The sequence below is a fragment of the Muscardinus avellanarius genome (assembly GCF_963383645.1).
Source record: "Muscardinus avellanarius genome assembly, chromosome: 2".
NCBI lineage: Eukaryota > Metazoa > Chordata > Mammalia > Rodentia > Gliridae > Muscardinus > Muscardinus avellanarius.
Window position 1 is genome coordinate 190,416,137 of NC_137787.1, and position 27,618 is coordinate 190,443,754.

At 47.3% G+C, this 27,618-nt stretch overlaps 2 protein-coding genes across 2 annotated transcripts in view; one reads left to right on the forward strand and one right to left on the reverse strand.

Annotated features, from left to right (window-relative positions):
• Nucleotides 1–27,618, forward strand: part of UBAC2 (UBA domain containing 2) — a gene marked incomplete at both ends in the record, with an annotated part of 146,426 nt that overhangs the window by 50,978 nt on the left and 67,830 nt on the right. The gene's annotated exons all lie outside the window — the stretch shown is intronic.
• GPR183 (G protein-coupled receptor 183) lies at nucleotides 21,806–22,879 on the reverse strand (the record flags this gene model as incomplete). The annotated part of the gene is made up of 1 exon (XM_080688944.1): nucleotides 21,806–22,879. One exon carries the CDS (start codon nucleotides 22,877–22,879, stop codon nucleotides 21,806–21,808), a length of 1,074 nt encoding a protein of 357 aa, XP_080545070.1.

A 27,618-nucleotide genomic window follows, 5' to 3' on the forward strand; every position in this document is an offset into this window, starting at 1 on the left:
TGGCCACAGACAGCTTGGACAGCTTGAGTGCCCTGTAACTGCTTCTGAAACGTACATGTTATAGTTTTGCAACTCCTGTGATATAAACCTAACGATAATTTTAGTTTCTGTTTGTTTGTGGACTCAATACAGTGCAGTTCCGTCTTTTAACTATAGAAGGTGAGATGACATACTTTTGGGCCATATTAGTAACCTTAAGAAAAAATACTAAATATTATTTGAAAACTATTGAACCCGGCAAAGTAAATTGCAAGCAGCAGGTTTTGTCAAAGGGAGGTAGTGACATTATTTCAAGATTGTGCCTGGGAGACTTTTCATGGCTACAAGCTCTACTTTTACCCGAGCGGGCGTGTGTGTAAATGTTAATAGGGAAAGAGTTGGCGTTTCATATTATAAACCCATGTTAGATATCAGTTGATGTATTCTCAAACAATGCGCCTCAGCTATTTCTCGGGTACAGATAAAGTGTCGATTTTGATACCTGCTTTCTGCATTTCTCCATCACTAACCAGCAGTGTATGTAGGTATCAACAGTATGTAGGTGCTCTCAAAACCTAGAGAGGGACTGAGTAGGGGTGAGAGTCTGTACTGAGAAGCGTAGTTACGCGGAAATCGATGGTGAGTGGCGGGGACGTGCACGTGAGTTCTAAGGAAGGATAAAAATAAGGAACAGGAGATGAACTGTGAAAGTAGCTTTTGCTACACGGTGTACTTTTGGTCACGTAGGAAACGTGTCAGTGGCGATGGCACACTACTCTGTGAAAAGCCAGTTTCGGTCAGTGTTTTGGGAGAAGGAAGAATCTGCAAGCCAGGTGTGGCGGTGCCCGCCGGTAATCCCGGTACTTGGGAGGACGAGACAGGAAGATCTCGGTTGGCGGTCAACCTCAGCTACTTAGGGAGGTCCTTCACAACACAGGGAGACCCTTTTTCAAACAATAAAAGATAGAAAAGGCTGGGGGTGCAACCCAGAGGTAGAAAGCCCCTGGATTCTGAACATCCCCAGTACCAAAAAAAGTTTGCAAAATAAGAAAAAGAACACTGCTATGCCCTTGAACCTAGCAAACGCTAGCATATACCTGAGTGAATAAGAGGACTGTACCCCATGGTTCATGGGGGGCCGCTTCCTTTTGGGTCTCCATCTTGTCTGCATTCTTTTTCATTCAGTAGATAATTTTGAGTACTTTCTGTATAATAGACACAGTTCTGGACACTAGGACCCTGCACTGATCAAAACAGACAGACAAAAATCTCTCTCTGGCCGGGCGAGGTGACGCACGCTTGTAATCCCAGCATTTGGGAGGCTGAGACAAGAGGATTGCAGTTCCTGGACAGCCTCAGCTACTTAGTGAGGCCCTTTGCAACTCAGTGAGACACTGTTTCAAAATAAAGAATAAAAAATAGGGCTGGGGTGTAGCTGGGAGGTAGAATGCCCCAGGGTTCCATCCCCAGGACTGCAAAACAAAACAAAACAAAACAACTTTGTGTTCATGGACTTTCCATTACATTTGGGGGTGAGGCAGTAAACAGACTGGAAAAGCACCCCTATCTAATGTGTCAGGATGTGCAAAAGTGAAGAAGGGGGAGAACCGCTAGGGCCCAGGGGGCTGCGGTTTAAATGGTGTGGGCTTCAGGGAGCTTGGGATTTGAACAGAGACCCGAGGAGTCCTGGCCTGGGAGATCTTGGGGGAAGTGTCTCAGGTATGCAGAGCTGTCCCTGTGAGGCCTGCAGGGAAGCATGGCCTTGCCGCCCTGGGGCTGCAGGAGATGAGTCAGGAGGGGGGCCGGGAGGGGGACCTGGAGGGAGGCGGCTGGTCACCACCCACCCGTGGGCTCGTGGACTCTGCTCTTTGCTCAGTGGGCAGCGGCCCCTGCGTGACTCTTTGGGAGATAGAGGCATGCAGTCTGCACATTGGTCTGTCCCATTTTTATTTTTTTCCGTTCTAGTTTCTATCCCTTTTTAGAAAAGTGTTTAATCATTTGACACACTATAGTTTTCCAATTGTTTTTTATTCTATTTCTCTACTTATCAAGTTCTGTCCCCAAGTCATCTGTTGTTCCCTGGTTTATAGCTCTTATTGTGAACTCATATCGGCGGGTTTGTTTGCTCGTGGGGCCCGTGTGCTCTAGCTTGGGCAGGATCTTTCCAGAGGGGCCCTGCAGTTCCTCAAGGAGTCCTTGTGCAGACCAGCCAGGGTGCCTCTTTCTTACCTTAGAGCCGTGGAGCCGTGCCGTTCAGTGGGACAGATCTAGACCACGATCCAGGACTGGTGCTGGCCTTAGATTTTAATTTTTCGTTGAAGCATGTCCAAGGATAATAACCCAAACTCTATACATCCCCAGTGTCCCTAACAATAGAGTGGATACATGACGGGATACCCACATGCCACAACTCTACACCAGTAACAAAAAGGATGAACAACAGCTCCGTGCAGCGACGCAGATGGAGCTGAACTTCACGCTGAAGGAATCAATCCAGACCTGGAAGGAGCTGAGCCGGGGTCTTTACAAGGATAGGTTTTTGTGAGGAAGTAGTGACTGGGGCAGCAGAAGTGGGATGTGCAGGGACGAGTGATGTTGTTTCCTTAGACAATAGCATTGGAAGAGAGAACTGAGAAAGTAGAAGGGGCATAATCAAAATAATTCAGGAAAAAAACTCCAGAGAAGAAATGCCGGTGTTTCCTGGTGGGCAGGGCTTGCAGCTAGTGCGCAGCCCAGATGGAGAGAGAAGCGCTCTAGAACACCCCTACACAAAGGGCCCGAGTGCTGACAGTCACATCGCCACAAGTCTGTCGGCAGCCACCCTGCCAGGTGACAGGAGATGCGTTTCCTCACCCGTGTTTCCCTCTACACCCTTCCTCCCGCTCCGGATAGACAAACTGCCATATAAAGAAAGTGCTTCCTCTCATGTCGCTTAGTTTTAAGAGTGCAGAGGTGAATTCCTGGCCAGCTCAGATGCCTGCTGGGCCCTCAGCAGGTATGAGCGAATCATGAAGGTCCTGCAAGATGGAGGCTGTTCCCCCTGGGGGTTCATTCCCCCTCTTTCCTGATCGAACACTGCCAAGGTGGCTTAATACCCTTGAGGGAGCATGGGTGCTGGGGCAGAATCACTAGGCAGCCTTGAAACACAGTCGTAACTGAAGAGGACCCACAACTGAACAATACTACGGGTGAGAGCAGAACTTGTAGAGAAGCGAACCCTAAGTCAAAAAGCTTATCAATAGCTGGACAAACGGAAGACACAAAAGGTAATTTTAAAAAACAGAAATCAGGGCTGAGAATGTAGCTCAGTGGTAAAGTAAGTGCCATTGCAGCGAGAGAGAGAGAGAGAGAGAGAGAGAGAGAGAGAGAGAGAGAGAAAGAGGAGGAGAAAAAAGGAGAGACAGAAGAGAGAGAGAGAGGGAGAGAGACAGATACCATACTGTGACGGAGCGGTATTACAGACACAAGCAGTTAGGCTAGATCAGAGAGAACAAATCATTAAGCTAGAAATACAGCTGCCGAAGGCACCTGCCCAGAACCCTTGGCATCTGTGCACACATTTCTGGAGGGGCGTGCCTAGGAGTTGAAAGCTGAGTCGCGGGGCGTACATGTGCCCAGCTTTAGAGGCTTTTGCCATTTCCCCCGGGGTCAGGAACTTAGCAGCGTAGCTGGGTGGCTCCAGTCGCGTGGTGTGGCTGTGGTCAGCACGCTGGCCATGGCTTCAGCTGCCTGCGGGTGTGTGGAGCCGGCAGAGCCCCTCCGCGGTGGCCCACCCCCATGGTTGTGGGTGGGATGTGCCTTCCTGCCCAGGGAGCTGCTTGAGTATCTCTTGGCAGGGCGCTGGCTTCCGCCACCCCGAAGGACCAAGAATGTTAGCAGTCCTTTTAAAGTGGATGTGTAGTGATGCACTCTCGTGATTTTAGTTTGCAGTTCCTTGATGACTAATCAGATTGAATACCTTTTCATTTTGTTGCTTTATTTAAAAAATATGTTGGCTATCTGACTTTTGGTTGTTAGTAGCTCTTTTTAAATTTCCTGAATATTTGCCGGGCGTGGTGGCACACGCTTGTAATCCCTGCGCTTAGGAGGTTGAGACAGGAGGATCGCACAGGTTCGAAGCCAGCCTCAGCCACTTAGCGAGGCTCTCAGCAACTTAGTGAGACCCTGTTTCCAAATAAAATATAAAATAGGTTTGGGAGTATAGCCCGGAGGTAGAAAGCCTCTGGGTTCCACCCCCAGTACCACACACACAAAAAAAATTTCCTGAATATTTATCTTTCCTGGGATGCAGTTGTGTGTGTGTGTGTGTGTGTGTGTGTGTGTGTGTGTACGTACCAGGGGCATTCTACCTCTGAGCTACACCCCCTGCCCTATTTTTTATTCTTTATTTTGAAAGAGAGTCTCACTGAGTTTCAAAGGGCCTCACTAAATAGCTGAGGCTGTCCTTGAACCCCAATCCTCCTGTCTCAGCCTCCTAAAATGGATGCCGTATTTTTTAATCTTCTCATGATATTAAGGATAGTTTTTCAGTGTCCCAAAAGTTTTCCATTTCTCTGCAGTCTTTTTCTGTTGAGTTCCTTTTTGCCTCCTTGTCGTTGTCATTGTCGTCGTCTTCCTCTTCCTCTCCTCCTCCTCCTCCTCCTCTTCCTCCTCCTTCTCCTCCTTCTCCTTCTCCTTCTCCTTCTCCTTCTCCTTCTCCTTCTCCTTCTCCTTCTCCTTCTCCTCCTTCTCCTTCTCCTCCTTCTCCTTCTCCTTCTCCTTCTCCTTCTTCTTCTTCTTCTTCCTTTTTTTGCAGTACTGGGGATGGAACCCAGGGCACTCTACCTCTGAGCTACACGTACCTCAGCCCGATTTTTTTATTCTTTATTTTGAAACAGAGTCTCACTGAGTTTCAAAGGGCCTCACTAAGTAGCTGAGGCTGGCCACGAACTGTGATCCTCCTGTTTCAGCCTCCCGAATGCGGGGATTACAAGCATGCGCCACCACGCCCGGCTGTTTTCTGTTTTTGATAGAGTTTTCCCAAATGTTCCTGACCCTTGGGCTGTCTGTTTCTACTTAAGATCTAGACCCTGGGCTTCACTGTGGGTCCCTGGCTGGGATGTTTTCCTGGGAATGCCTAGTGTCCGGGCTCCCCCCCACCCCGCCGTCCTGCACCCACGTGGCTGCAGCCCAGAGCCCTGAGTCACATCCTTGAAGAGCTTCTGTGCAGCTTGTCTCCAGCCTCCCTGGCCTGGGTGCAGGTCGCTGAGTGGGCTGAGGGTCCCAGCCCTCTCTAAGCCTAAGCAGGGGCTCCACCCAAGTGTCCTCATTAGCATCCTTGACATGTGGTTGGAAGAGACTTGTTATGAGTACGATACTTAAGTAGCTCAGACAATTCCAAGGACTTAGGAGCTCTGTGCTAGGGCTGGGGCCAAAGACCAAAGACATTTTTCTATTATGCCACAGACAGAGGGCAGCGTGGAGGGAGGGCCATCATGCCTGAGCGCCTCTCATCTGGGCCAAGAAACCCTGGTACTGCTGCAGCCTCTGGGGGTTTGAATGTTAATCTCGATGCCTCTCCTACCCCACTGTTGCGGGCTTCTCATTCACATACTTACTGCTGCACGTCTGTTTTCCAGCTTAGAAAACTTTAAGATCATCACCTCCTCCCCTCCCTCCCTCCCTCCCTCCTCCTCCTCCTCCTCCCTCCTCTCCTCTTCCTCCTCCCCCTCTCCTCCTGCTTCTCCTCCCTTCTCCTCCCCCTCCTCTCCCTCTTCCACCTCCTCCTCCTCCCTACTCTCCTCTTCCTCCTCCCCCCTCTCCTCCTGCTCCTCCTCCCTTCTCCTCCCCCTCCCCCCTCTCCACTCCCCTTCCCCTTCCTTTCCCTCTTCCTCCTCCTCCTCCCTTCTCCCTCCTCCTCCCCCTCCTCTCCCTCTTCCTCCTTCTCCCTCCCCTCTTCCCCTCCTCCCCTCCTCCCTTCTCCCCCTCCTCCTCCCCCTCCTCTCCCTCTCCCTCTCCTTCCTCCTCCTCCCTTCCTCCCCTCCTCCTCCCTCCCCTCCTCCACTCTTCCCCTCCTTCCTCCTCTTCTTCCTTTTCCTCCCTCTCCTCCTCCTCCCCCTCCTCCTTCCTTCTCCTCCCCCTCCTTCCCTCTCTTCCTCCTCCCTCCTCCTCCTCCTTTTCCTCCCTCTCCTCCTCCTCCCTCCTCCTCTTCCCCTCTCCTCCTCCCCCTCCTCCTCCCTCCTCCTCCCTCCTCCTCCCTCCTCCTCCCTCCTCCTTTTCTTCCCTCTCCTCCTTCCTCTTCCTTCCTCCTCCTCCTTTTCCTCCCTCTCCTTCTCCTCCCTCCTCTTCCTTCCTCCTTCTCCTTTTCCTCCCTCCTCCTCCTCCCTCCTCCTCCTTTTCCTCCCTCTCCCTCCTTTCTCCTCCTCCTCCCTCCTACTCCTTCTTCTTCCTCATACTAGAGGTTGACTCAGAAGCATTCTACTTCCAAGCTACTTCCTGACCCTATTTTATTTTTTATTTTGAAACAGAAGTTGCTGAGGGACCTCGCTAAATTATTAAGGCTGACCTCAGACGAGCAATCCTCCTGTCTCAGTCTCTCGAGTACTGGGGTTACAGGTGTGCACCACCACGCTCACTGCATCAGCTTTTCTTTATTTTTTGTGAGTTTATGCCTTTAAAAATATTTTCATTTCGCCGGGCATGGTGGCGCACGCTTGTAATCCCCACGCTTGGGAGGCGGAGACAGGAGGATCGCGCAGGTTCGAAGCCAGCCACGCGCTGGCTTAGGAGACCCCGTTTCCAAAATGAAAATGTAAAAATAGGTCTGGGAGTGTAGCCCCGAGGTGAAAGGGCTTCCAGGAACCCCAGTACCACAAAAAAAAAAAAAAATTCATTTTATTATTTTGAAATAGGATCTCAATGAGTTGCAGAGGGTGCACTATGTAGCTAAGGCTAGCTATGAACCTGCAATCTTCCTGTCTCAGCCTCCCAAGTACTGGGATTACAAGTGTGTGCTACCATGCCCAGCTGAAACCCTGTTTTAAAATAAAGAAAGAGCTGGGCGTGGTGGCACACGCTTGTAATCCCAGTATTCGGGAGGCTGAGACAGGAGGATCCAGGTTCTCGGCCAGTCTCAGCTACTTAGTGAGGCCCTTCACAACTCAGTGAGACCCTGTTTCAAAGTAAAGAATGAAAAATAGGGCTGGGGGGTGTAGCTCGGAGGTAGAATGCCCCTGGGTTCCTTCTCCAGCACCACGCACACACACAAAAGAATTAAAAAATAGGACTCGGGTGTAGAATGGAGGTAGAATGCCCTTGAATTCCATTCCCAGTACCACAAAATAAATAAATTAATTAATTAAATTAAATAAAGGAAAGAAAGAATGGGGGAAGGGAGAGAGAGAGACAAACTACACGTTTACAAACATCTATTTTGTGGGCTAGTTTGGTCGTTTAGGCTTGTTTAAGAGAAGAGATAGTAGATATTCTATGGAATTCTTCCTTAATTTTGTAGCTCTTTGCGTGGGCTGCAAAGCTAACATATGGTTCGAGTTTACCAAGCAGTGTGTTAACAGTCTTGAAAGCGCTGAGGATTGGGCTGTCTGGATGAGAGCCAGTTGGAGAGCGGCGGCAGCAGCTCACCTACAGCCACCTGTGGTCACTTCGAATATCAACCGTTGGAATATTTTAAAGGGAAGTGGGTATTGTGGGCAAAGTTAGCAACGAGTGACAGTTGACTTTCTAAATTACTTGCCCCTCTGGTTTGAACTTGGGCAAAAAAATCAACATAGAAATGGTCATCATAGCTTGAAAGGTGATTGGTATTTTTAATTGAGAAGCAAAAATGATATACCAAGCCGGACATGGTAGTGCACGCTTGTAATCCCCACGCTTGGGAGGCTGAGACAGGAGGATCGCACAGGTTCAAAGCCAGCCTCAGCTGCGGAGTGAGGCTCCTAGCAACTTAGTGAGACCCTGTTTCCATATAAAGTATAAAATAGGTCTGGGAGTATAGCCTGGAGGTAGAAAAGTCCCTGGGTTCCACCCCAGTACCACACACACACACACACACACACACACAAATAGGTCTGGGAGATAGCCCAGAGGTAGAAAAGTCCCTGGGCTCCACCCCCGGTACCACACACAATAAAATGATATTTCCACACTAAAGCTAGAGCCGCCAGGGCCTGCGGATTTGAAACGGTCACACCAGCGTGTTTAGAATCACAGGTTTCAACTAGTAGGCATTTTAGACATCTACTCCTCCTAAATTCTCCTTTGAAAACCTTTGTTAAGTTAGTATGGTTATCTCTGTTTGGCCGGTAAGAAAACTCTGCTTTGTAGAGAGACTAAGCGGTCTGCATAGGAGGAACACATGACTGGCTGACGGGGCCACTGGACTCTGAAAACGGCAGGCTGGAGCGGGGGGCGCTCCCGTCCTTCTGTCCTGTCTGTCCGTTTACAGGGGGGTCACATTTCTGAGTATTGACCATGCCAGATTTTAGCCTTTCCTTCATGGGTAGCTGGGTGGAGTGAGCTCTGTCGCTGCGGGCTGTGGCTGGTGAGCGCGGCTCTCTCTCCCTCCCAGGCGCCCCTCCTCTGCTCCTTCCCCCTCTCAACCCTCCTCTTCTCTGCTCTCCTCCTCCTCTTGACCCCGCCCACCAGAACCTATTGCTTTGGCCAGGCCAACCAGAGGTTAGTAAATAAATGCTCAAATGCGATGGCACACAGCTAAGTCGACTAGTAAGAAATACGTTTCTCAAGATTCTTATTTAAGCTGTAATGCTTGTAATCCCCGTACTTGGGAGGCTGAGACCAGAAGATCTGGGTTCGCAGCCAGCCTCAGTTGCGGAGTGAGGCTCTCCCCTTCCCCTGGACCTCCTCCTCCCCGGCCTCACTGGAGTTTCTCCTGCATAATCCTCAGTCCTCTGGTATCCCAGTTACTCCCTGGCCTCTGTGTAAGGGACACATACGACCCTTCACTTCTTGTGACTGGCTAATGGATTGAAATGTGTGATTTTACAAAATCATTTCCAGGATCTTACCCAGAAACATAAAATCCATTCGTTCTTACATGCTCACGATAGCGCCTTTCTCAACCAAGACGCTGTGGAACTTTGGATTCAGCGCGTGTCCGGGTGGCCGGCTCTGCGTGTCCGACCTCGTGCGAGGTGCTGAGTCAGGCCTGGTGGTCACGCAGCGCTCTGTTCTGCGCTGCCCCGTGTGCCCGCTGAGGCGCTGCTGGTCCTCCCAGTAGCCACCCGAGGCGGGAGTGCCCGTCACCTCTGATGAGGCCCGCTCAGAAGCCGTTTCCACTGAGGGAAGCCACGGTGGCAGAGGATGGCGCACGGGAGGAGGTGGCGCTCCAGCCTTCCTGGCCCTTGACGTGGTCTGAGGAGTGACCGGGAAACGCGGATGCTGTCTCAGTAAAGCTAGCACCTGTGCCTTCGGAGGCAAGGTGGCTCGCCGTGACTCGCCCCTGGGGACTATTGGCTCATGTGCAGGGGACTCAGGCTTTCAGCCAGACTCCGCGCTGTCTGTTCAGGAGAGAGATTGATACACCCTGCTAGAACGAGTGTGTGCGCTCTTGCAAGAAGGTGATATGAAGTCATACGGTCTGCGATTTCATAGTTGAGTGCGAACTGGCCACGAACCTGTGATCCTCCTGTCTCAGCCTCCAAGCACTGGGATTATAAGTGTGTGCCACTATGCCCAGCTTTTTTCTCTTTCTTTCTTTCTTTCTTTCTTTTCTTTTCTTTTCTTTTCTTTTCTTTTCTTTTCTTTTCTTTTTTTTTATACTGGGGATAGAAGCCAAGAGCCTCAGCCCTATTTTATTTAATTAAAAAAAACTTTTTGGGGGGGGTCCTGGGAATATAACTCGGGGACCTTCTACCTCTGGGCTCTGTCTCCAGCTCTATTTCATTCCTTATTTGGAAACAGGGTCTCACTAATTTGCTGAGGCTGGCTTTGAACCTGCGATCCTTCTGTTTCAGCCTCCCAGCTAATGGGATTATAGGTGTGTACCACACTTATGTTTTATATTGAAACAGATTGCTGAAGGTTTCTCTAAATTGCTGAGATGACTTCAAACCTGTAATCCTTCAGTCTCAGCCTCCAAAGCATTAGGATTCTAAGCACGCACCAGCACACCCCCTAGTTGCATAATTCATTACCTGGGGGGGCTGTCCTGTGCACTTGCAGGACCCCTAGCAGCACCCTGGCATCTGCCTTCTAGATCCCATTAGCCCTCCCCCAGTCATGACAACTAAATTGCCTCCCTATTTTGCCAATTAGCACTCGGAGGAGAGCTAGCTCCATCCCGATGGGGTTCGTGGCGTGCATGGTGCGGGGTGGTGAGCAGACCCTTCCAAAGAGTCAGCCTCACGCTCAGGAGCACGGGCCCTCCGGAGCTTGTTGGAATCTCTTGGCCAGGTAGAATATTTCTAGTGGTTGACTGAAATAGCTTCGGTTGAGGCTACTAGTAAAAATCTGTTTCAAAGAAGTTTAGCATCTGTTTTCATTTCTGCTTTTGAGAGTTGCTTTGCTACTCCATTCCTGTATTTTAGCTGTCTTTCTCTTGGGAGCGTGTCAAAATGTCCGGTCCAATAGGAAGCATGCTTTATTCAAACGGGAATGAGAATATTAATAACTGCTAAGATGGGATAGTGGGGACTTTACGGTGAAGGCGGACTCAGGTGGCGGCAGAGTAGATTGTTCAGCAATAAGGGGAACTAGAGTCTGGCTGAATTCAAGATTCACTTCCTGTTCTTGTTTATCATTGGAAAGTTGCACCTTATGAAAGATGTGCGAGATTCAGATCATTGTATTATTCTAAGAAAGAAATTTCAAAATGCTAACCGCGTCTTGGTAACCATAGCAAAGTACACAACACACAAAAATAATCTCGCACCTCTTTTAAGATTTATTTGGTTTGGGGTTTTTTTTTTTTTTGTATTTGTTGTATGTTGAGTTCTGAAGTCCTGTGCAATTCTGTTATCCAGAGTCAAAGGGGGAAAAAGGCCTTTTCCGTTCTGAGAGCACAGGTGTGCCTGCTTTGGCGGGATTGGTAGTTGGAGGAATAGAATGAACTCTGCCTGATTTCAGTAGAAAGGGAATTTATTACTATTATTATTATTATTATTATTATGCGCACTACTGGGGATGAAACCCAGAAGCATTCTACCTCCGAACTACACCATGAGCCCTATTTTTTTAGTCTTTTTATTTATTTATTTATTTATTTATTTATTTATTTTGGTGGTACTGGGGTTCCTGGAAGCCCTTCTACCTCCGGGCTACACTCCCAGACCTATTTTTATATTTTTATTTGGAAACAGGGTCTCCTAAGCCAGCGTGGCTGGCTTCGAACCTGCGCGATCCTCCTGTCTCCGCCTCCCAAGCACGGGGATTACAAGCATGCCCACCACGCCCAGCTTAGTCTTTTTATTTTTGAAACAGGGTTTCTGACTTGCAGAGGGTCACTGTGTAGCTGCGGCTGTCTGCGAAGCGCCATCCTCGGGTCTCAGCCTCCCGAGTGCTGGGATTACAAGTGCGCCCACCACGCCCGGCTGGGAATTTATTATTAAAGCAGCTCAAATACTTGGCTGGGCAGGGAATCAGTCCTTCATGCCACAAAGCTAGTATCAAACTCACAATTCTCTCTCCTCTGAAGTTGGTTAATATTTAGTATTTACTCACAGAAAATAAGGCAAGGGCTTGAGGGCAGCTTGGTCCGTGTCATTTTCAGCGGTCGCCCCAGTGCCTAGGAACGTGCGTAGTTCACATAGTAGGTACATCGTAAGCGTTTGTTGTATAAACAACCAGACCAAGGATGTGTTCATGGACGTCAGTGACGACGTGGACAGACAGGGAGCCAAACCTGTGAAACAGTTTATTATTCCATTTTGAGACTTTTATGACAGAATTTACCCTTTGTCTTAAGAAATTCTAGTGTCTGTTGAATCGCCATTTGTACCCGAGAGCCTTGTTTTCTTGGTGTTCCTGATTAAAATGAATATCCTTCCCAGCCTCCTCTCGCAGGAAGAGGTACCGTGGCGGCTCTCCTCTCTCTGGGAAAGCGGAGGTGCTGGGAACTTGTGGAGTCACTGGGTCGTGCGTGGCCCTTCAGTGGAGAGACTGGATGGAAACTCACGCCCCTCTGACTCTCAGAACACAGTCCCCCAGGCCAGATGTCCTAATGCTACTTATTTATTTATTTATTTATTTATTTATTTATTTATTTATTTATTTATTCGGTACTGGGAATTGAACCTAGAGCCATTCTAAAGCCAAGCAGCACCTCTAGCCCAATTTTATATCTTACTCGGAAACAGGGTCTCACGGAGTTGCCGAGAGCCTTGCTAAGTAGCTGAGTCTGGCTTTGAACGAGCAATCCTCCTGTCTCAGCCTTCCAAGTGCTGGGATTCCAAGTGTGCACCGCAACCAGCTTACTTTCTTTTTTAAGGTTAAAATAATCTGGTTAGTGATTATCTGTTTACAATATGAGAAAGTAATTCAAATAAGTAAATACCACTCGTTTTCAACTGTAGAGATATAGATGCTTGTAAAATAAATTAAGTCTGTTGAGAGGCTGAGGCAGGAAGACTGCAAGTTTGAGAACGGGTTAAGCAGTTTAGTAAGATCCTTGTCTCAAAATAAAATAAAAAAAAACTGCTCAGGAACAGAGCATTTGGCTAGTACTATGCATGTGACCCCGTTTCATTCCTAGAAGTACAAGAAAGAAAAAAATAAAAAGTAAATGTTAGCTGGGCATGGTGGCGCACGCTTGTAATCCTGGGGCTTGGGAGGCTGAGACAGGAGGACCGCGCAGGTTCGAAGCCAGCCTCAGCTACTTAGTGAGGCTCTCAGCAACTTAGTGAAACCCTGTTTCCAAATAAAATATAAAATAGGTCTGGGAGTATAGCCCGGAGGTAGAAGGCCTCTGGATTCCACCCCCAGTACCACACACAAAAGTAAATGTTAGTGTTCAAAACCAACTTTCATGATTATATTCAATTTTTTCTTCTCTAAAATGAGAAGTACAAAATAAACCAACACACTGCAAAGAAAGTTTCAGATAGGGCGCAGAGGGTGTGCCCCTGAGGACTGGCTCTGAGGATGCACTTACCTCCTAAGGACTGGGGTGACGTGTGCCGCCATGCCCGGGTGCTGGAGTATTTTAGAGTCTTAGTAGAACAGGAAGACGGCAACACCAGATGGGCCTGCTGCCCACGCTGCTCATGAGCCGAGGTGAAGGCGCCCAGCACTCTTGCAGAAACTCCCCGACTTCCAGAGTTCTGGACGTGGCTTAGCCTCCACCAGCCACTAGATCTTGCGTGTGGCTTCAGCAGGAGCCCAGGCAGAGCACGCGGAGCCCCGTTTGGCTGGCCTTGGGAGGGCCCAGTCCCAGCAACGCCCTGATCTAGGCCCGCTGCAGCGAGCACTTCGACTCCGACATTGGGGTTTCATGATTTCCCGGCTCCTCAGTGTGGCAGAGAGAGCAGTTCTTAGGTGTTCAAGTGTGGTTCCAGGAGTCTGGCAGGCCGGATTTGATCCTCAGGTCCTTTCATCAATTTCACTTCGAAAGTGAGTATAGGAAGCAGTGAGCGGGGCGTGGTGGCTCAGGCCTGTAATCCTAGTACTGGGGAGGCTGTGACGGGAGGATGGAAGGTTCAAGGACAGCCTCAGCAAGTAGTGCAACTCTCATCAACCGAAAGTAAGGACAGAAGTAGGGCTGGGGTGTAGCTTGGAGGTGGAATGCCCCTGAGTTCAATCCCCAGTACCAAACGAAAAAAGAAAAAAAAAAAACAGAAAAGCAATGTACCCAGAGCTGAGCCACGTGGATTGAACTGGGCATGAGGCTTCACTGTGGACCTTCGTGCTAGGAGGCGCGCGTGTGCTCGAGAAACCTGCTGATCTTCTGTGTGGATTTCTGGTGTATCTTGTTCTTTGTTGGTGACTGTCACCACCAGCCACCTCTTACTAGACCCTATTAGACGTTGTTTGAGATCCCCTCACTGTGACCTTAGATATGGCCACTGTGCGCCATTTTCTAATGGGCCAGGTTGCCACAGTTAACTAATTCAAGATACAAACTAGTAGAGTCTCTTTCTGTCTTTCTCTCCCTCCCCCATCCATCCATCCATCTATCCATCATCTATCCATCCATCCACCATCCATCATCCATCCATCCATCCATCCACCATCCATCATTCATCCATCATCCATCCATCCATCCATCCATCCCTCATTTCTGCTTCTACCCTTGTAACAAGAATATGGGGAGACTAGACTTATTGTTTTAAAATTTTATTAAAGAAAAATATGACCACCACATACTTATTTCACCGTATTAGCTTTTTGTTCACCATACAAATGTCAAATAATTTGGCATGCCTAATGACACACTTTTGCCCAGTTTTCCTTCAGCCATTTGCTTGCTAAATTTCACATGGCCAGGGCTTACAGCCCCCACCCTGAGTCTCCTGGACTTGCCAGTCCCTTTCAGTCCAGGTCCCTGGAGAGACCTGCGTGCACAGTCGCATACAGTGATTCAGGTGGGGCCTGGAAAAGATTGTTGGGACTAGAAACACAGTCTGTTTCCATTTCTTGTCACCCAAGTGCAGGTGTGTGGGTTGTCTTCCTCCTGATAGCTGTTCTTTAAGTAAAACCACTAGCACTCAATCTCATGACCTTTTCCCAGCCTTTGTTCCATTGATGGGGAAATTTGGCAATAATACGCCAAATGCCACTGGCAAATGCTGTGATGATGGTCTTCGGACATAACACATGATAGTACGTGATGATATAATTTTCATTTATCATTTTAAACCCTAATACTGGCAGGAACCCAAGTGGTTTCACTGTGTACGGAAAAAAAAAAGTAAATGTTTTACTCTAGGACTCAGGGAAGAGTGTGGATTGCTGTCCCTCAGCAGAAAGAACACATCAGAATGTTACTTTTTTTAGAGGATTCAACCCTTTTGTAGTCTCATGTGGTTTCATTTTGACACACGCTTCTTGTCTCAAAACCTGCATGGGAAAAGTTTTTCTTACAAGTCACAGAAACCAGAAATAAATGTTCTCACGCTCTGAGAAAATGGGAAAAAAAATAAAAAATACTTTAATTCTCATTTTAGATCCATTGTAGTGAGTGGGAAAGTAACGTGGCCCCTCCCGTTAGCTAGCTGCGTAGACATCTCAACAGCGTTTATAAATGAGAAGCAACACGAGGTCTTCACGGTTTCTGAGGAAGAAAACTATTGAAAGCAAAAACTAGATTGTGTTCTATATTTCCCATGTGATACCCTCTGGTGTAGTTTCTTCTTTCTAACAACTACGGTTGCAGAGATTTCTCCTAAGTGTGAATATGCAATATCAGAGATAAATAGTGTAATCAGTCACCCATGGAAGAAATCAGAAAAGCTAGTGATATTTCTATTGTCAGCAGAATGAGGAATCGTGATTTAAATGTCATTCCAATTTCCAATTTAATGTGTTTTTTGTGATTAGTATTTTGGTATAAGCCACGTGTTTGTTATATGTTGTTGCCCCACAAATAGTGAAATGGAATAATATAAGCCTCATATCCACCAGACTTTAATAATGCTAAGCACGCCGGGCACAGTGATGCATGCCTGTAATCCTGGTACTTAAGAGGCTGAGACAGGAGGATCGCCGGTTCAAGGCCAGCTCCAGCCATTTAGGGATACTCCTCGTAACTTATCCAGAACGTGTTTCAAAATAAAAGAGCTTGGTGTGTAGCTCAGAGGTAGATGCGCCTGGGTTTGATCCCTAGAACCGATGATGGTGATGAAGAAGAAGATGTAGCCCATATGTGATGACCTACGGTCAACATGGTTTCTGAATATTGGCTGTGCTCAGAGCTCCCCAGACTAGAAAGTAGAAAGTCGGTGGCTCTGGAGTTTATGATTTGGCTGAAGTATACAAGATGAAATAACAGACAGGAGGCTGTACAATGGGTGGCAAAGAGCTAACATATAACACTTGTTTCACTGACGTGAAAACTGAGGTCTGGTACGAGTCAGAGCCTGTGAAGTGTGGACGAAGCTGGTTGGCAGCAGCGAGCGCGGAGCTCAGGTGTCTGGGCCAGCATGGCATTTTTCTTTATTGTAAGATGGTAAACATTCAAGTTCAAGCTCTGTGCCTGGAACAGTAAAAGCCGAATCTGTTGAAGAAAAGAAGCTGGCTAGCTTTGAGTCCTCAGAGAAGAACTGGAGAGGGTACGAATTGGATAAACCATAAGTGGAGGAGGCGGAGTAGTTGAATCAGTGAGGACCAAGCGGTGTCTTATTCTTGGGACCAAGACAAAACTAACCAGACTGACTTGGGGGAGAGAAATTGGCGGGGACATGCGCTTGGTGGGGGCTGCGGGGAATTCCTCTGAGTCCTGGAGTGTGAGAGCAGGACTGAGCAGGCCCTGTCTGCCTGCCAGAACCCTAGCAACTGCGTTTTCTTGTCTTATTCTCTGTGCGCTGGTTTCTTCCTTCCAGGTAGGTTAAATACTGATGATATCAGAACAGGCCCGCTTATGTTACAGTTCCGTCTCTAATTGTGCTTCCTGTGTGAGCCATGGGTAGGAGCTGAGGATCTGTGCTTACTCATCTGGGATCCAGGCTGACAGAGGTCCCACCATCCAGGACGTGGCTGATCACCGCGGCGGGAGGAAGAGCCCTGTGGCTGTCCCTCCCTGCCTGGGAGAGACTGTCACCTTTCCTCCCGATTCAACGAAATACTCATCTCATACGCCCCCTCACCCCACAATTTGGTGAGCAGTATTTCTTCTGAAGCTCTCTGAGGAATATATGATTTTAATTGTTTAAGAGAGAAAATATAGTAAGAGTGCCTGGCCAGATTGGTGTGGGAGCACACACCTGTAATCCTAGTACTTGGGAGGCTGAGAAGACAGGAGGATCACAGGTTCAAGGTCAGCCGAGGCAACTTAGTAAAACCCTGTTTAAAAATAAAAATAAAAGGCTGGGCGTAGTGGTGAGCGCTTGTAACGCTTGTAATCCCAGTGCTTGGGAGGTGGAGACCGGAGGATCACGCTGGTTCGAAGCCAGACTCACTGGCTTAAGAGACCCTGTTTCCAAATAAAAAATATAAAATAGGTCTGGGAGTGTAGCCCGGAGGTAGAAGGGTTTTCAGGAACCCCAGTACCACCAATAAATAAATCAATAAACAAACAAACAAACATAAATAAAAGGGGCTGGGGGTGCAGGGATAGAATGCCTTTGGGTTCAATCTCAAGTACCATTTACACACACACACACACACACACACACACACACGCACGCACAGCCAGGCCCAGTAGCACATATCGTAATATCAGCCACTCTGGGGGCTGAGACAGGAATATTGCAGGTTCAAGGCTAGCCTGGGCAACTTAGACCCTTTCTCAAGGTAAAAAATTAAAAAGATCAGGGATGCAGCGGAATGGTTTCCTCGCATGAGCCCAGGACCTGGCTAAGTTACAGTTTCATCGTCTGTAAAAGCGGGTTCATAAATAAGACCAGCCTCACAGGCTGTTGTGAAGCCTGAATGGGCTTATATGTGTAAAGTGCTCGGAGCTCTGTGCCATGTGATTGTTAGCAAGAGTCATGATTGTTGTTACTAATGTAATCTGTTGGCTTTCTGGACAGCACCCTAGAGGAAGGCCAAGGGTCTGACTACTCAAGGGGCCCAATAGGGACGACATGGTAGTGATTGACATGCATGGCAGCCAGTGGCTGTAGTAGGGTGAGGATACTTTTTTGTTGTTGTTTTTTCTTTTGGGTAGTGGGGATTGAACCACCCAGGGCTTTGAATCTCCAAGCTACACCCCAGTGTTATTTTATTTTTTATTTTGGAATGCTCGCACTAAGTTGCTAGGGGCCTCTCTAAGTTGCTAATCATCCAACCTGTGATCCTCCTGTCTCAGCCTTCCAAGTACTGGGAATACAGACATAGTACCAGGCCCAGCTTAGGGTGATGATATTGGACAGAGAAAAGATGAGCATGAGCAGTCGCCATAGAAGAGAACCCAGAGAAGGATCTGTCCACCAACTAGCTCCAACGGACGGGAAGAGGATGAGCAGGGAGTTTGCAGAGAAATTAAGGGGCCACGCAGGGAGACGCGGAAGCTCAGCTGTGCCGGCGGGGCTGTGTACGCAGCACAGGAGGCCACAGTAAACGGAGGCTGGAGCCCAAGCAAGAGGAGGAGACCGAGCCACTCTTGGTGGGCACAGTTCAGTCGTGGTGACCCCGAGTTGCAGCGCTGGGTTGGAAGGTTTGGGCTTAAATCTGGCTCCACCATGCCCTGGGGCCTTGGCGTCTGGTCTCCTGGGCAGCCTGTGGAGTGAGAATCCCACAGTGCTTAGCTCCTGATTAAGTGAGTTGACACGCACAGTGCTTGGGGGGTGGCGGGTGTACCACCAGGGTCCTCAGGGAAGGAAGCGGGGGTCCCTTCTCAGCGACGGGCAGCAGTGGGGTGAGGCCGCGTGTGCCCTCCCTGGGTTGAAAGAGCGGGTGGGCCTCGAGGTCACTTCTAGTCCACGCGCATTTCAAGTCTCATTCCTCACCTGATTAGTCAATGAGCAAATATTTTTAGCTTTGCAGAGAATAACAAATTACAGTGGGCCTAAAAGTGACCAAAATAGACCACTAATTTAGTCTGATTTCGTGAAGGCTAATTTAGGACCAGTGCTTCCCCTTTTAACATGGTGTGTAGCGCTACCCTTCACTGGTTGGTAGGAGCCACTGCCCTCACCTCTTGAAACGTGAAATTATTTCCAAGTAGAACATGTGTTTGTACCTAGTCTTGTCGTTGACTCGCTGGCTAGTTAGCTCCGTCTTTAAGTCTGTTCGCGTAGCGATGTCTCCTCGGGCACACCTTTGTTGACTGTCTTCAGCTGCACATGCACACGCTTTCACACGTGGGTGGTGTCTTCTTTTCATCTCAATGAGAGACTTAGTGTGTCACAGATACTTCATAAGGCTTTAGAATATTACTAGTAATAGCACAAACGTGCTCCTCCGTTAAATGGCTTTGTGAGAGCTTCGTATGGGCCAAGTGCAGGTCCAGGGCCTGTGTCACAACAGACAAGGTCCTTGTCCTCCCGGAGCCCACAGCCTGGCCAAGTTTACACTCTATTGTTGAGTTATCTGTCCTGTTAAGGACCATATGGTCTTCTGTATACGATGGTACATTAATCCTTTCCATACATTTTCTGGGCCCACATGATTCAGTTCTGTCTTCTTTATGGCTAGGACATGGAGTTACTCCTAATGCTGGCTTGTGTTGACTAGCTGTCATGTGTGTGTGTGTGTGTGTGTGTGTGTGTGTGTGTGTGTGTGTAGTACTGAGGATGGAACCCAGGGGCATTCGACCTCCGAGCTACACCCCAGCCCTATTTTGTTTTTTACTTAGAAACAGGATCTCACTAAGTTGCTGAAGCTGACTTCGAACCTGTGATCCTCCTGCCTCAGCCTCCCAAGTACTGGGATTACAGGAGTGCACCAGGACGCCTGGTGAGTAAATGCACTTAATAGCTTAAAACTGAACAGCTTTGAAGGTTTTAGAGAAATAATCCGAATGTTCTTTTTAGAAGTAAAACTAAGATGATACAGGAGTTACGTGGTTAGCTGCCATCATCACTACCTGCTTTCCAGCTGAGTTTTTCTAGCGGCATGTTGACTCGGACACAGGGTGTCCTGCGTGCCAGTGTGGTTACAACTTACCATAGAGAGACTCTGAAGTTAAGGAAACCTTGTTCTTGGTTTTCCTTAGTTTATTTAAATGTGTTAATATATCACCCAATTCATGTAGAAAATACTTACAGGGTTGTGATTTTTAAACTGTGTGTTAGATATGATATCACCTCTTTTGTCCCATAACAAACAGAGGTTATTCTACCTTGCCCCTGTCCCCCAAGATACCTACTATCGAGGGAACTCATGCCAGAAATAAAAGTCATCCACAGCAGTGGGGTGTGCCACCGCAGCGTGGGGCTGAAGCAGGCAGGGAGGGCTTTGCCAGGGTTGAACCCAGGAGAGCTGTTGTCTGGGTTTGGCTGAACTGTAGACTTTAAAAAAGATTAGTTGGAGATAATTCTAGAGTCTTTCTTTTTGTCAGTATGCCACTGATGACTCATATAATCATTTATATAGATTTGGAGGGAAAAGGTGAAAACAGGAGCATCTCCTCTCCCTTTGCAAAGTGCCATGGGCCTCGGTCCTCTCATATGCGGGCCCACTGGCCCGCGAGTGCCTGGCATCTGCTGGGAGGCAGCCTGCGGATCACATCACACCCAGGGTGGTCTGTGCTCCAGTGTGGCCACAGCCTGCCAGAGGCTCTGCGCAGTGGTTTCTTTTTATTCCTCTGACTCTGTAACTGCCTGAGCGCCCCCTCGCAGAGCGCGTGGGGTGTGCCCTCCACATGGAAAGATACAGGTGGAGCGAAGGAAAGTCCCTGAGACCCCGACCTCTCCCCATGCAGCCTCCCCTGGCTCACACAGTGTGGTGTCTGAAAGGCCAGTGGCTGCCTTTGTCCTGGCTTTAAGGCCAGGCTCTTTGTGAAATTAACAAAATGCAGGTCCTAACATTGTTGCATTAAGCATTAGAATTAATTTCCTTGCAGTACAAAAAGTAAGGCCAATTTTTAAAATATTCCCAGGGTAAAACTTAAGGAATGGCTTATGATGTGGTACTTTATTTCTTTATCTTCCATTATCAAAATTGGTCTCATTGCCAATTGAGACACTGTATTGGGGAAATTTGGGGGGGGGGCAGGTAAAACAAATTTGAGCTGGCAGACGGATTGACTGCATTCAGAAAGGTCATGCTATTCATACTAAGGTATTCATTTGAGCAAGGCTATAGTGTTGTGAAGAATCTGGAGAACTCTTAATTTATAAATTTGGATTTTAATTCCTGCCTTATTTAGGTAAATAGCAACTACCTCCTGTACTGCTCACCCTTACCCCCAAACCTTTCTCATGACCCAAACTACAGAAATACAGATACAAGACGCCAACCTGGGAATAAAAAGAAACAATCCCCTAGAGACCCAAGGGGGCCAGGTCTACATGCAGATCGTTTACTCCCAGGAAGAATTTAGCCTGTGCACCCTTCTCCGGGTGGAACCTCCACGTGAAGTCCTTGTCCTATACCTGGCAGCGGCCCTTAAATACTACGCTGGCCCACTGGAAAAAGCCTGGTACCTTTTTGCGCGGTCACCATTGCCATTTGTAACGTTGTTTCCCAAATCTACCTCTTGCTAATTGTTCCCCCCATGACTTCTGTTGATGGTCGTTAATGGCATCAGGGACATAGTCATCATTTGTAGCATCCTACTCTTTATTCCAAAAGTGGTCTTTGAAACAGTTCTTGTGACTTAGAACAAAACAAAATATTATTGAGAAGATAAAAACAAAACATTATAGAGAAGATAAAAACCTAAAACTGAAGGAAACATGGATTTAAGAAATAATGTTACCAAAAATATGTTACAGTATAAACATTTGTACACTGGCAATATACAGTCTAACCAGTCTTTTCTTTTGCCAAATTATTGGCAGGGAATATCAATGGCTTTTATTAAAGTAAACCTCTTCTTTTGGCCTGGAGAGTTATAAAGATAGCTTCCCTTTGACGCATTACTCCGTTTTACAAATCAGAACTTGCTTATGCTGCTCCCTTGAGCTTGATAGATAACAGTCTCGGTCGGTGTAGCTCTATAATGGTGCCCCTTGGAAGGAATCCTAACGGGAAGCTGAACCATCGCCCCGCTTGTAAAAGAAGTCCCGCAGAGTTCGTCCTGCTGTTCGCTTTGCCGTGGGGAAGACCAGTCCTACTTCCCGTTGGAAGCTTTGGAATGTATCATCGTCTGCGACTCCGTCATTTCACGGGAGTTCTCTTCGGGGGCTGACTTCACGGCACTGGAAATCGATACGCTGACTTGGCGTTTCAGCATCTTCATGACCTTTCTCTTGTACCCTTTACATGCAAAGAAATATATGAAAGGGTCCATGCAGCAGTTGAAGTTCATCAGGCACACGGTGAAGTGCAGAGAAATCTGGAATGAATGTCTTTGGCTGCATTCCAGAAGGTCAGAAAGCTGGAGCTTCTTAATCATGTGCTGAATAATTGCAACGTGGTAAGGTGTGAAACAGACCACAAAGACGACGATGATGAAGATGATGGTGTTGAGGGCCTTCTTGTTGACTCCGGATTTCTCCGTTAGTGGGTTTTGTTTGGCAGTTCTGAAGAGCTTGCAGCAGATCTGCGAGTAGCAGATGAGAATGACCACGAGCGGAAGCACGTACCCCACGAAGCATGCGCCAAGCAGAATCCAGGGCAGAGACTCCGTCTCTTCAAAGTTCGGGTACTCCATGCAAGTGGTCCTTCCCGCCTCCACCTTCGACATCGGGTTGATGAGCAAAGGAAGCGTCTGAGCAAATACAAGGATCCAGACAAAGATGCAGACGCCTTTCGCATACTCAATTCTCTTCATCTTGTTGTAGCGGAGGGGGTGCACCACAGCAAAGAAGCGGTCGATGCTCAGGCAGGTCATAAAGTTCACACCTGCGTAAGTGTTGATGTAGAACACGAGGGCGGTTATCCTGCACAGGGCGTCGCCCACTCTCCAGTCAAAGCCCAGGGCATAGTAGGCTATCCGTGCAGGCAGAGCCGTGGTGAAGAGGATGTCGGAAATCACCAGGTTGGTTGAGTAGAGGGTGGTGGAGTTGATTTTTTTCCTATTTTGGACAATGACAACCAAGGCCAGCAAGTTCCCCACCAGCCCGATGATGAAAACGAGGCTGTAATGCAGAGGCATTAAGATTCTGGCCGTGTGTTGGTGTGCGTAGAGATCGCAGCCATTTCCCAGAGGAGTCGGAGAGGGTGTAGTAAAATTGTTAGCCATTTCTAGATCCAGCCGTGGTGGTGGTCAGGGTCTCTAAAAAAAATCAGGAAGGGTTTGCTTCATGAAAAGTGTATTCAGTCCAAGCAATATGACCTGTCTTTCATATAGCTAGTTTTAAATTTTTCAATATTTATATAGGTTTTTGAAGCCTGTGGCATGTAATATGGTTACATAAATAATAACAGGAAGACCAGAGAATAAGATTTATGTTCTTACTCTCACAATTAGTGGCTTTGGTAAAGCTCTGGCAGAGGAAATCAAACCATCTAAATAGGGCAAATGCGTTTTTGTGATAAGAGGGAATGTACTAACTTTTTAGGCAGAAATTTCCCTTCATTATCTGAATCATTGTCTGGTTAAGAATAAAGTCATGTAAAGCACCCCACATTTTAGATGAGCATTAAATTTTTGCTGTTAAATTGAATTTCAGTTGGACTTTTTATATTATTGTTTTTGCCCAAATGTGTATCACTACCAGGAAATGAAATTAGTCACACATTTATGTAGCGAAATATGAGCTTACCGCAGAATTCTGATTTGTGTTAACCTAAAAAGTATGAGAAATAAGCTTAGGCCTGGGTAGGAACTGAAAGTTAGGTTTTCTTTAAAAGGAGAAGAAGGAGAAGAAGAAGAGACTATAACAGCCAGGATTAAAATGACAAGAAAGAAGTAAAGCAAAGGAGAGAGAAAAAGACTTAAGCTATTTGAAGGAAAAACTTAAAGTGAATTTTAAACTATATAACTCTACAAGTACCGTATGGGTGCTCGTGCTGTATGTACGTTGTAGGCACCAGCCAGCATCACACATGTGCGGTTCTGTGTTCTGCTTTATCTACCAAACATTTTCATGTTAGTGAAGTCTGTATATTTTATATGTCTAGAACCTGTGTAGATATCCGGAATTGCAGCGTGTCAATGCATCATCTCCGCAGTTACTCCCTCAGTGCACATTGGGATTGTTTCCAGTTCTTCTCTTGTTAAAGATAACATCAACACGAATTTCAAGCCTTGACACTGAAATTCAAACTGAAAATTCAAACTCAAATTGAAAACTCCTACAGCAAAACTCCACATAAGAGCGTGAACTTCAAAGGTAGGAAGAGTGGAGCAATAAATCCTGTGTGATTATTTTTGGAAAATGATTTCTCTGATGAGACTGTCTGCATAAATCTCATGTGAAAGTCACCAAAATTAAGGGAAATTTTCACTGCAGCCAGTCATGCTGCTGCTGCATTCTAAAGCAAATGGACTCTTACTCCTCCCCGAAATGAAAGCACGGATGACCACTCTCTGTGTCCTTGCTGGATCAAATGAGTTGGGTCTCTGCTGACATCATTCTGAAACCTTAACACAGGCCTGGCGGTTCTCAAAGGACCGCCCTCCCCGTGTAGCTGTGCAGCGCATGTGGTGTTGACAGGTGAATCCTTACACATGCAAATATGCCCAAGAGCAAAAGAAAACAGAATGGAAATTGAACATTTATTTTCCAAGAGAAGCACTACGAAAAGTGGGGGGGGAAGAGAGGAGACAAGATGGTAAGTAGAAAGCGTAGAATGAGGATAAGAAAGTAGAAATGCGTTCCCCCAAACTTAAATGGATTGGACACGCCTATTAAGAGATAGTATCAGAGTAGCAGTTTGGATTTTTTTTTTTAACCCAGCTGTAGTTTTTTGTTTGTTTAGTTTTTTGCTTAGAAAAGACTATAACTCAAGGTGATTTAGAAAGATTGAAAATAAAGACACGTGAAGCATGCCAGGCAGACCTCAGCCCCTGGGAAAGCGCAGGAGCGGGCTTAGTGTCCGGGAAATGGAACTCCAGGCACGTTCAGTGTTGATAGGAATAGAGATCCTAAGTTAAGAAGGACAGTCTGCAAAGAACATAAAGATAACCGCGAAACTGCGTGTACCGGCAAAATCTGACAGAATTTAAAGGAGAAATTGGCGATCCACAGTCATAATGGAAAGTCTTACACATTTCTTCTAGAATATGCTAGATAGAAAGAGATTAAAGACGTTGAAGATTTACCCAACATGATTTAAAAGCTCTCGGCATTTTTGCAAAAGCCACATGGGCTTGTCTGCAGATCTGACCATGTACGAGGTCATCAGAGGAGACTCAGCTTCTGAAAAATCACTGAGCAGATCACCTTGTCTGACTGTGGGACAATTAAAATAGAAACCAGTGATTAAAACACAAAGAAAAATCTTGGAAAGTAAAAAAATACATTTCCAGGGAACTCTTGGGTTGAAGAAGAAATCCCATGGGGATTTGAAATGCTTAGAACCAAATGACAAAAATAAGGCGTTCAAAACCACGGTGCAGCTGAGGGGTGAACCCAAGATGGAGACCAAGAAAAGATCGAAAATAGTTAAGTTAAATACGCTGCACAGGAAGGGTAGGAAAGAGCTGAGACTGTCCAAGGTTAATAATAGAGACAGTCGTGGAAATTAGTGAAGTGGAAAACAAAGCAAACGGAAGACAGTGGATATGGACTTCATATATTGTGCAGGAAGAAGAAGTGGTTCCTAAATAGGAACTCAGGAAGCGCATTGCGGAGTTGAAATGGAAACACCTGTATCTGTTTATCTGGGAAAGGCTTCCCAGGAAAAGCAACTTTTCAGGAGCAAAGACTGAACACTGGAGAGTCGAACATTCTAGGCAAGGATTGCAGCTGAGGAAGAGATGTCAGTAACGTCTTCTTTTATTGTTATTATTCTAATATCTGTGAAATCCCCACTTATAAAAGTTTTGCAAATGTTTCAAAGCGGGTTTGTTGAAAATGCCTTTAAAGTACACGCCAGGATAAAAACAGAAACGCCTGAGTATGGAGCTGAGAACCCTCTGTATGAGTAACTGTTACTGCAGACATCAGGAAAGTCACATGAGTGCCAGACTCCACGGAGCAAGTGGCATCGTTACCAGCCTGCGCGTGACGCCTGGCCACTTCCCCTAGTGTGCCAGGGCATCTGGGAGAGCCGGAAATGGCAGGGCTTGCAGAACAGTTCAAGTGCAGGGATGTCTTATACACTGTCAATTACAGTGGCAACAACTGCACAGTGCAAATGTCCTCCGTTGGGGGATTGGCCAAGTGTTTTATGGGCTCGCCGTACGGTGGGATGCTATGCGGCCCCTGAAGAAGGTGACAGGGAAGCCTGCATGTCGACACGGAGCTACGTTCAGGAAAGCCACTCACACAGCACACTGCTATGGGAAGCCAAGGAAACTGCCCTCCACCCTCAGGAAGGTCTGCGTGAGCAGTAGGCATGCCAAAAGAGAATGTGCGAGGGATTTGGGGGCTTTATCCATAGGTCTGAATGTTTGATATTGAACATAAATTGATTAAAATGAATAAGTAGGTAAAAATGATTATTTTAGTCTAAGGGAGAAACTTTCCACGTAGCTCTTCTTGGCAAAAGCCACCTGACACTTTTCAAATCTCTTTATAGACATGCATATGTTAACCTGAGTTACAGTAGCCCTTTAACTCAGTCCTGTAGGACGGCCCAGCAAACCTGCGTGCTCAGCACTGCCCTCCCCTCCCTGCTTCCCAGGGGAAGAGCTGAGGGTCCAGGAGCTTCAGGCCAGGTTGGATGTGATGCTCTGTCCTGTCCATTTTAGGGGCAGTTGTTTCATATGGTCTTGAAGATTTTGTGGTTTCAAAATAGACAGCACCGGTACCTTGTGGCCCAGTGTCTCTTGAGCAGAGGGGTGACTGTTCTGAAGGGCAGGGGAAGTTTTGGAGCGGCCTTCCCTTGTGGGGAGCCAGCCCCAAGGGGAGACTGGTGCAGGCCTTGACTGACCATCGTGCCTGAGCTGGCCAGAGAAAACAGGATGTGGACGTGTGGACGGACGAGTCAGATGGTCTAGGCAAAAGACTCCTGGTGGTTTTCAATATGTCTCTTAGTACTGTCTTGAGGGTTGATGGCATAAGGTAACTCTCGTGTGCCCCTTTACTTCTCGCTGTATCTTTATCGTGTTATTAATGCTATCGTGTCTGCCAGTTCTATGATCTCCAGGCTGAGGGGGACCTTTCATGGCCTTGACTGGCCGCCCGTTCTCCGATCAACCCATCCCACCTTACTCACTTTTAGGTACAGCTTTGTACTTCTTGTATGTATCTTAAGAAGTTTACATTTTAATTATCAGGCAGTAGTTTCTGACCTGGTGTGTATGGATGTGTGTGTGTCAGAGGAAGGGGCGGGGCCGAGAGGGAGAAGGGAGAGAGAGAGGGAGAGAGAGAGAGACCCCTGAAAGAAAGCACTGTTCCTTGCTACCATCTTGCACAGGGAAATAATGACAGTGGTATTTGTCCTAAATCTTCTTTGCCTAGAACACTAACACCAATAAGACTTACAGCACAAGCTTGCTCCTGAGATGCCCTGCACGCCCGCACGCCATGGGGCAGGAGTCGGGAGGGCACAAGAGTAACTGGGCCTCATGAACCCTGGATCCTGACTCAGGCCTGCCTGAGCTGGCCAACCACCCCGTTCTTCCCGAAGCCATGTTTGCCATCCACTTGTGTTATTGATAAGCAGAAGAGACCATCCCTATTGTATCTCTGTGCTGCAGAATTTGACCATTTTAACATTTCTGTTATCTCGACACATGCAAAGCCTCAGTAAAATATCTTCCAAAGCATTTTCACCTACATTTTTGGAAGTAGGACTGTGTGTCATTTTCTGTAAAGTTTATTTCACTTTACAGAAATGAAATGGGTTGCTACCATTTCTTAAGATATT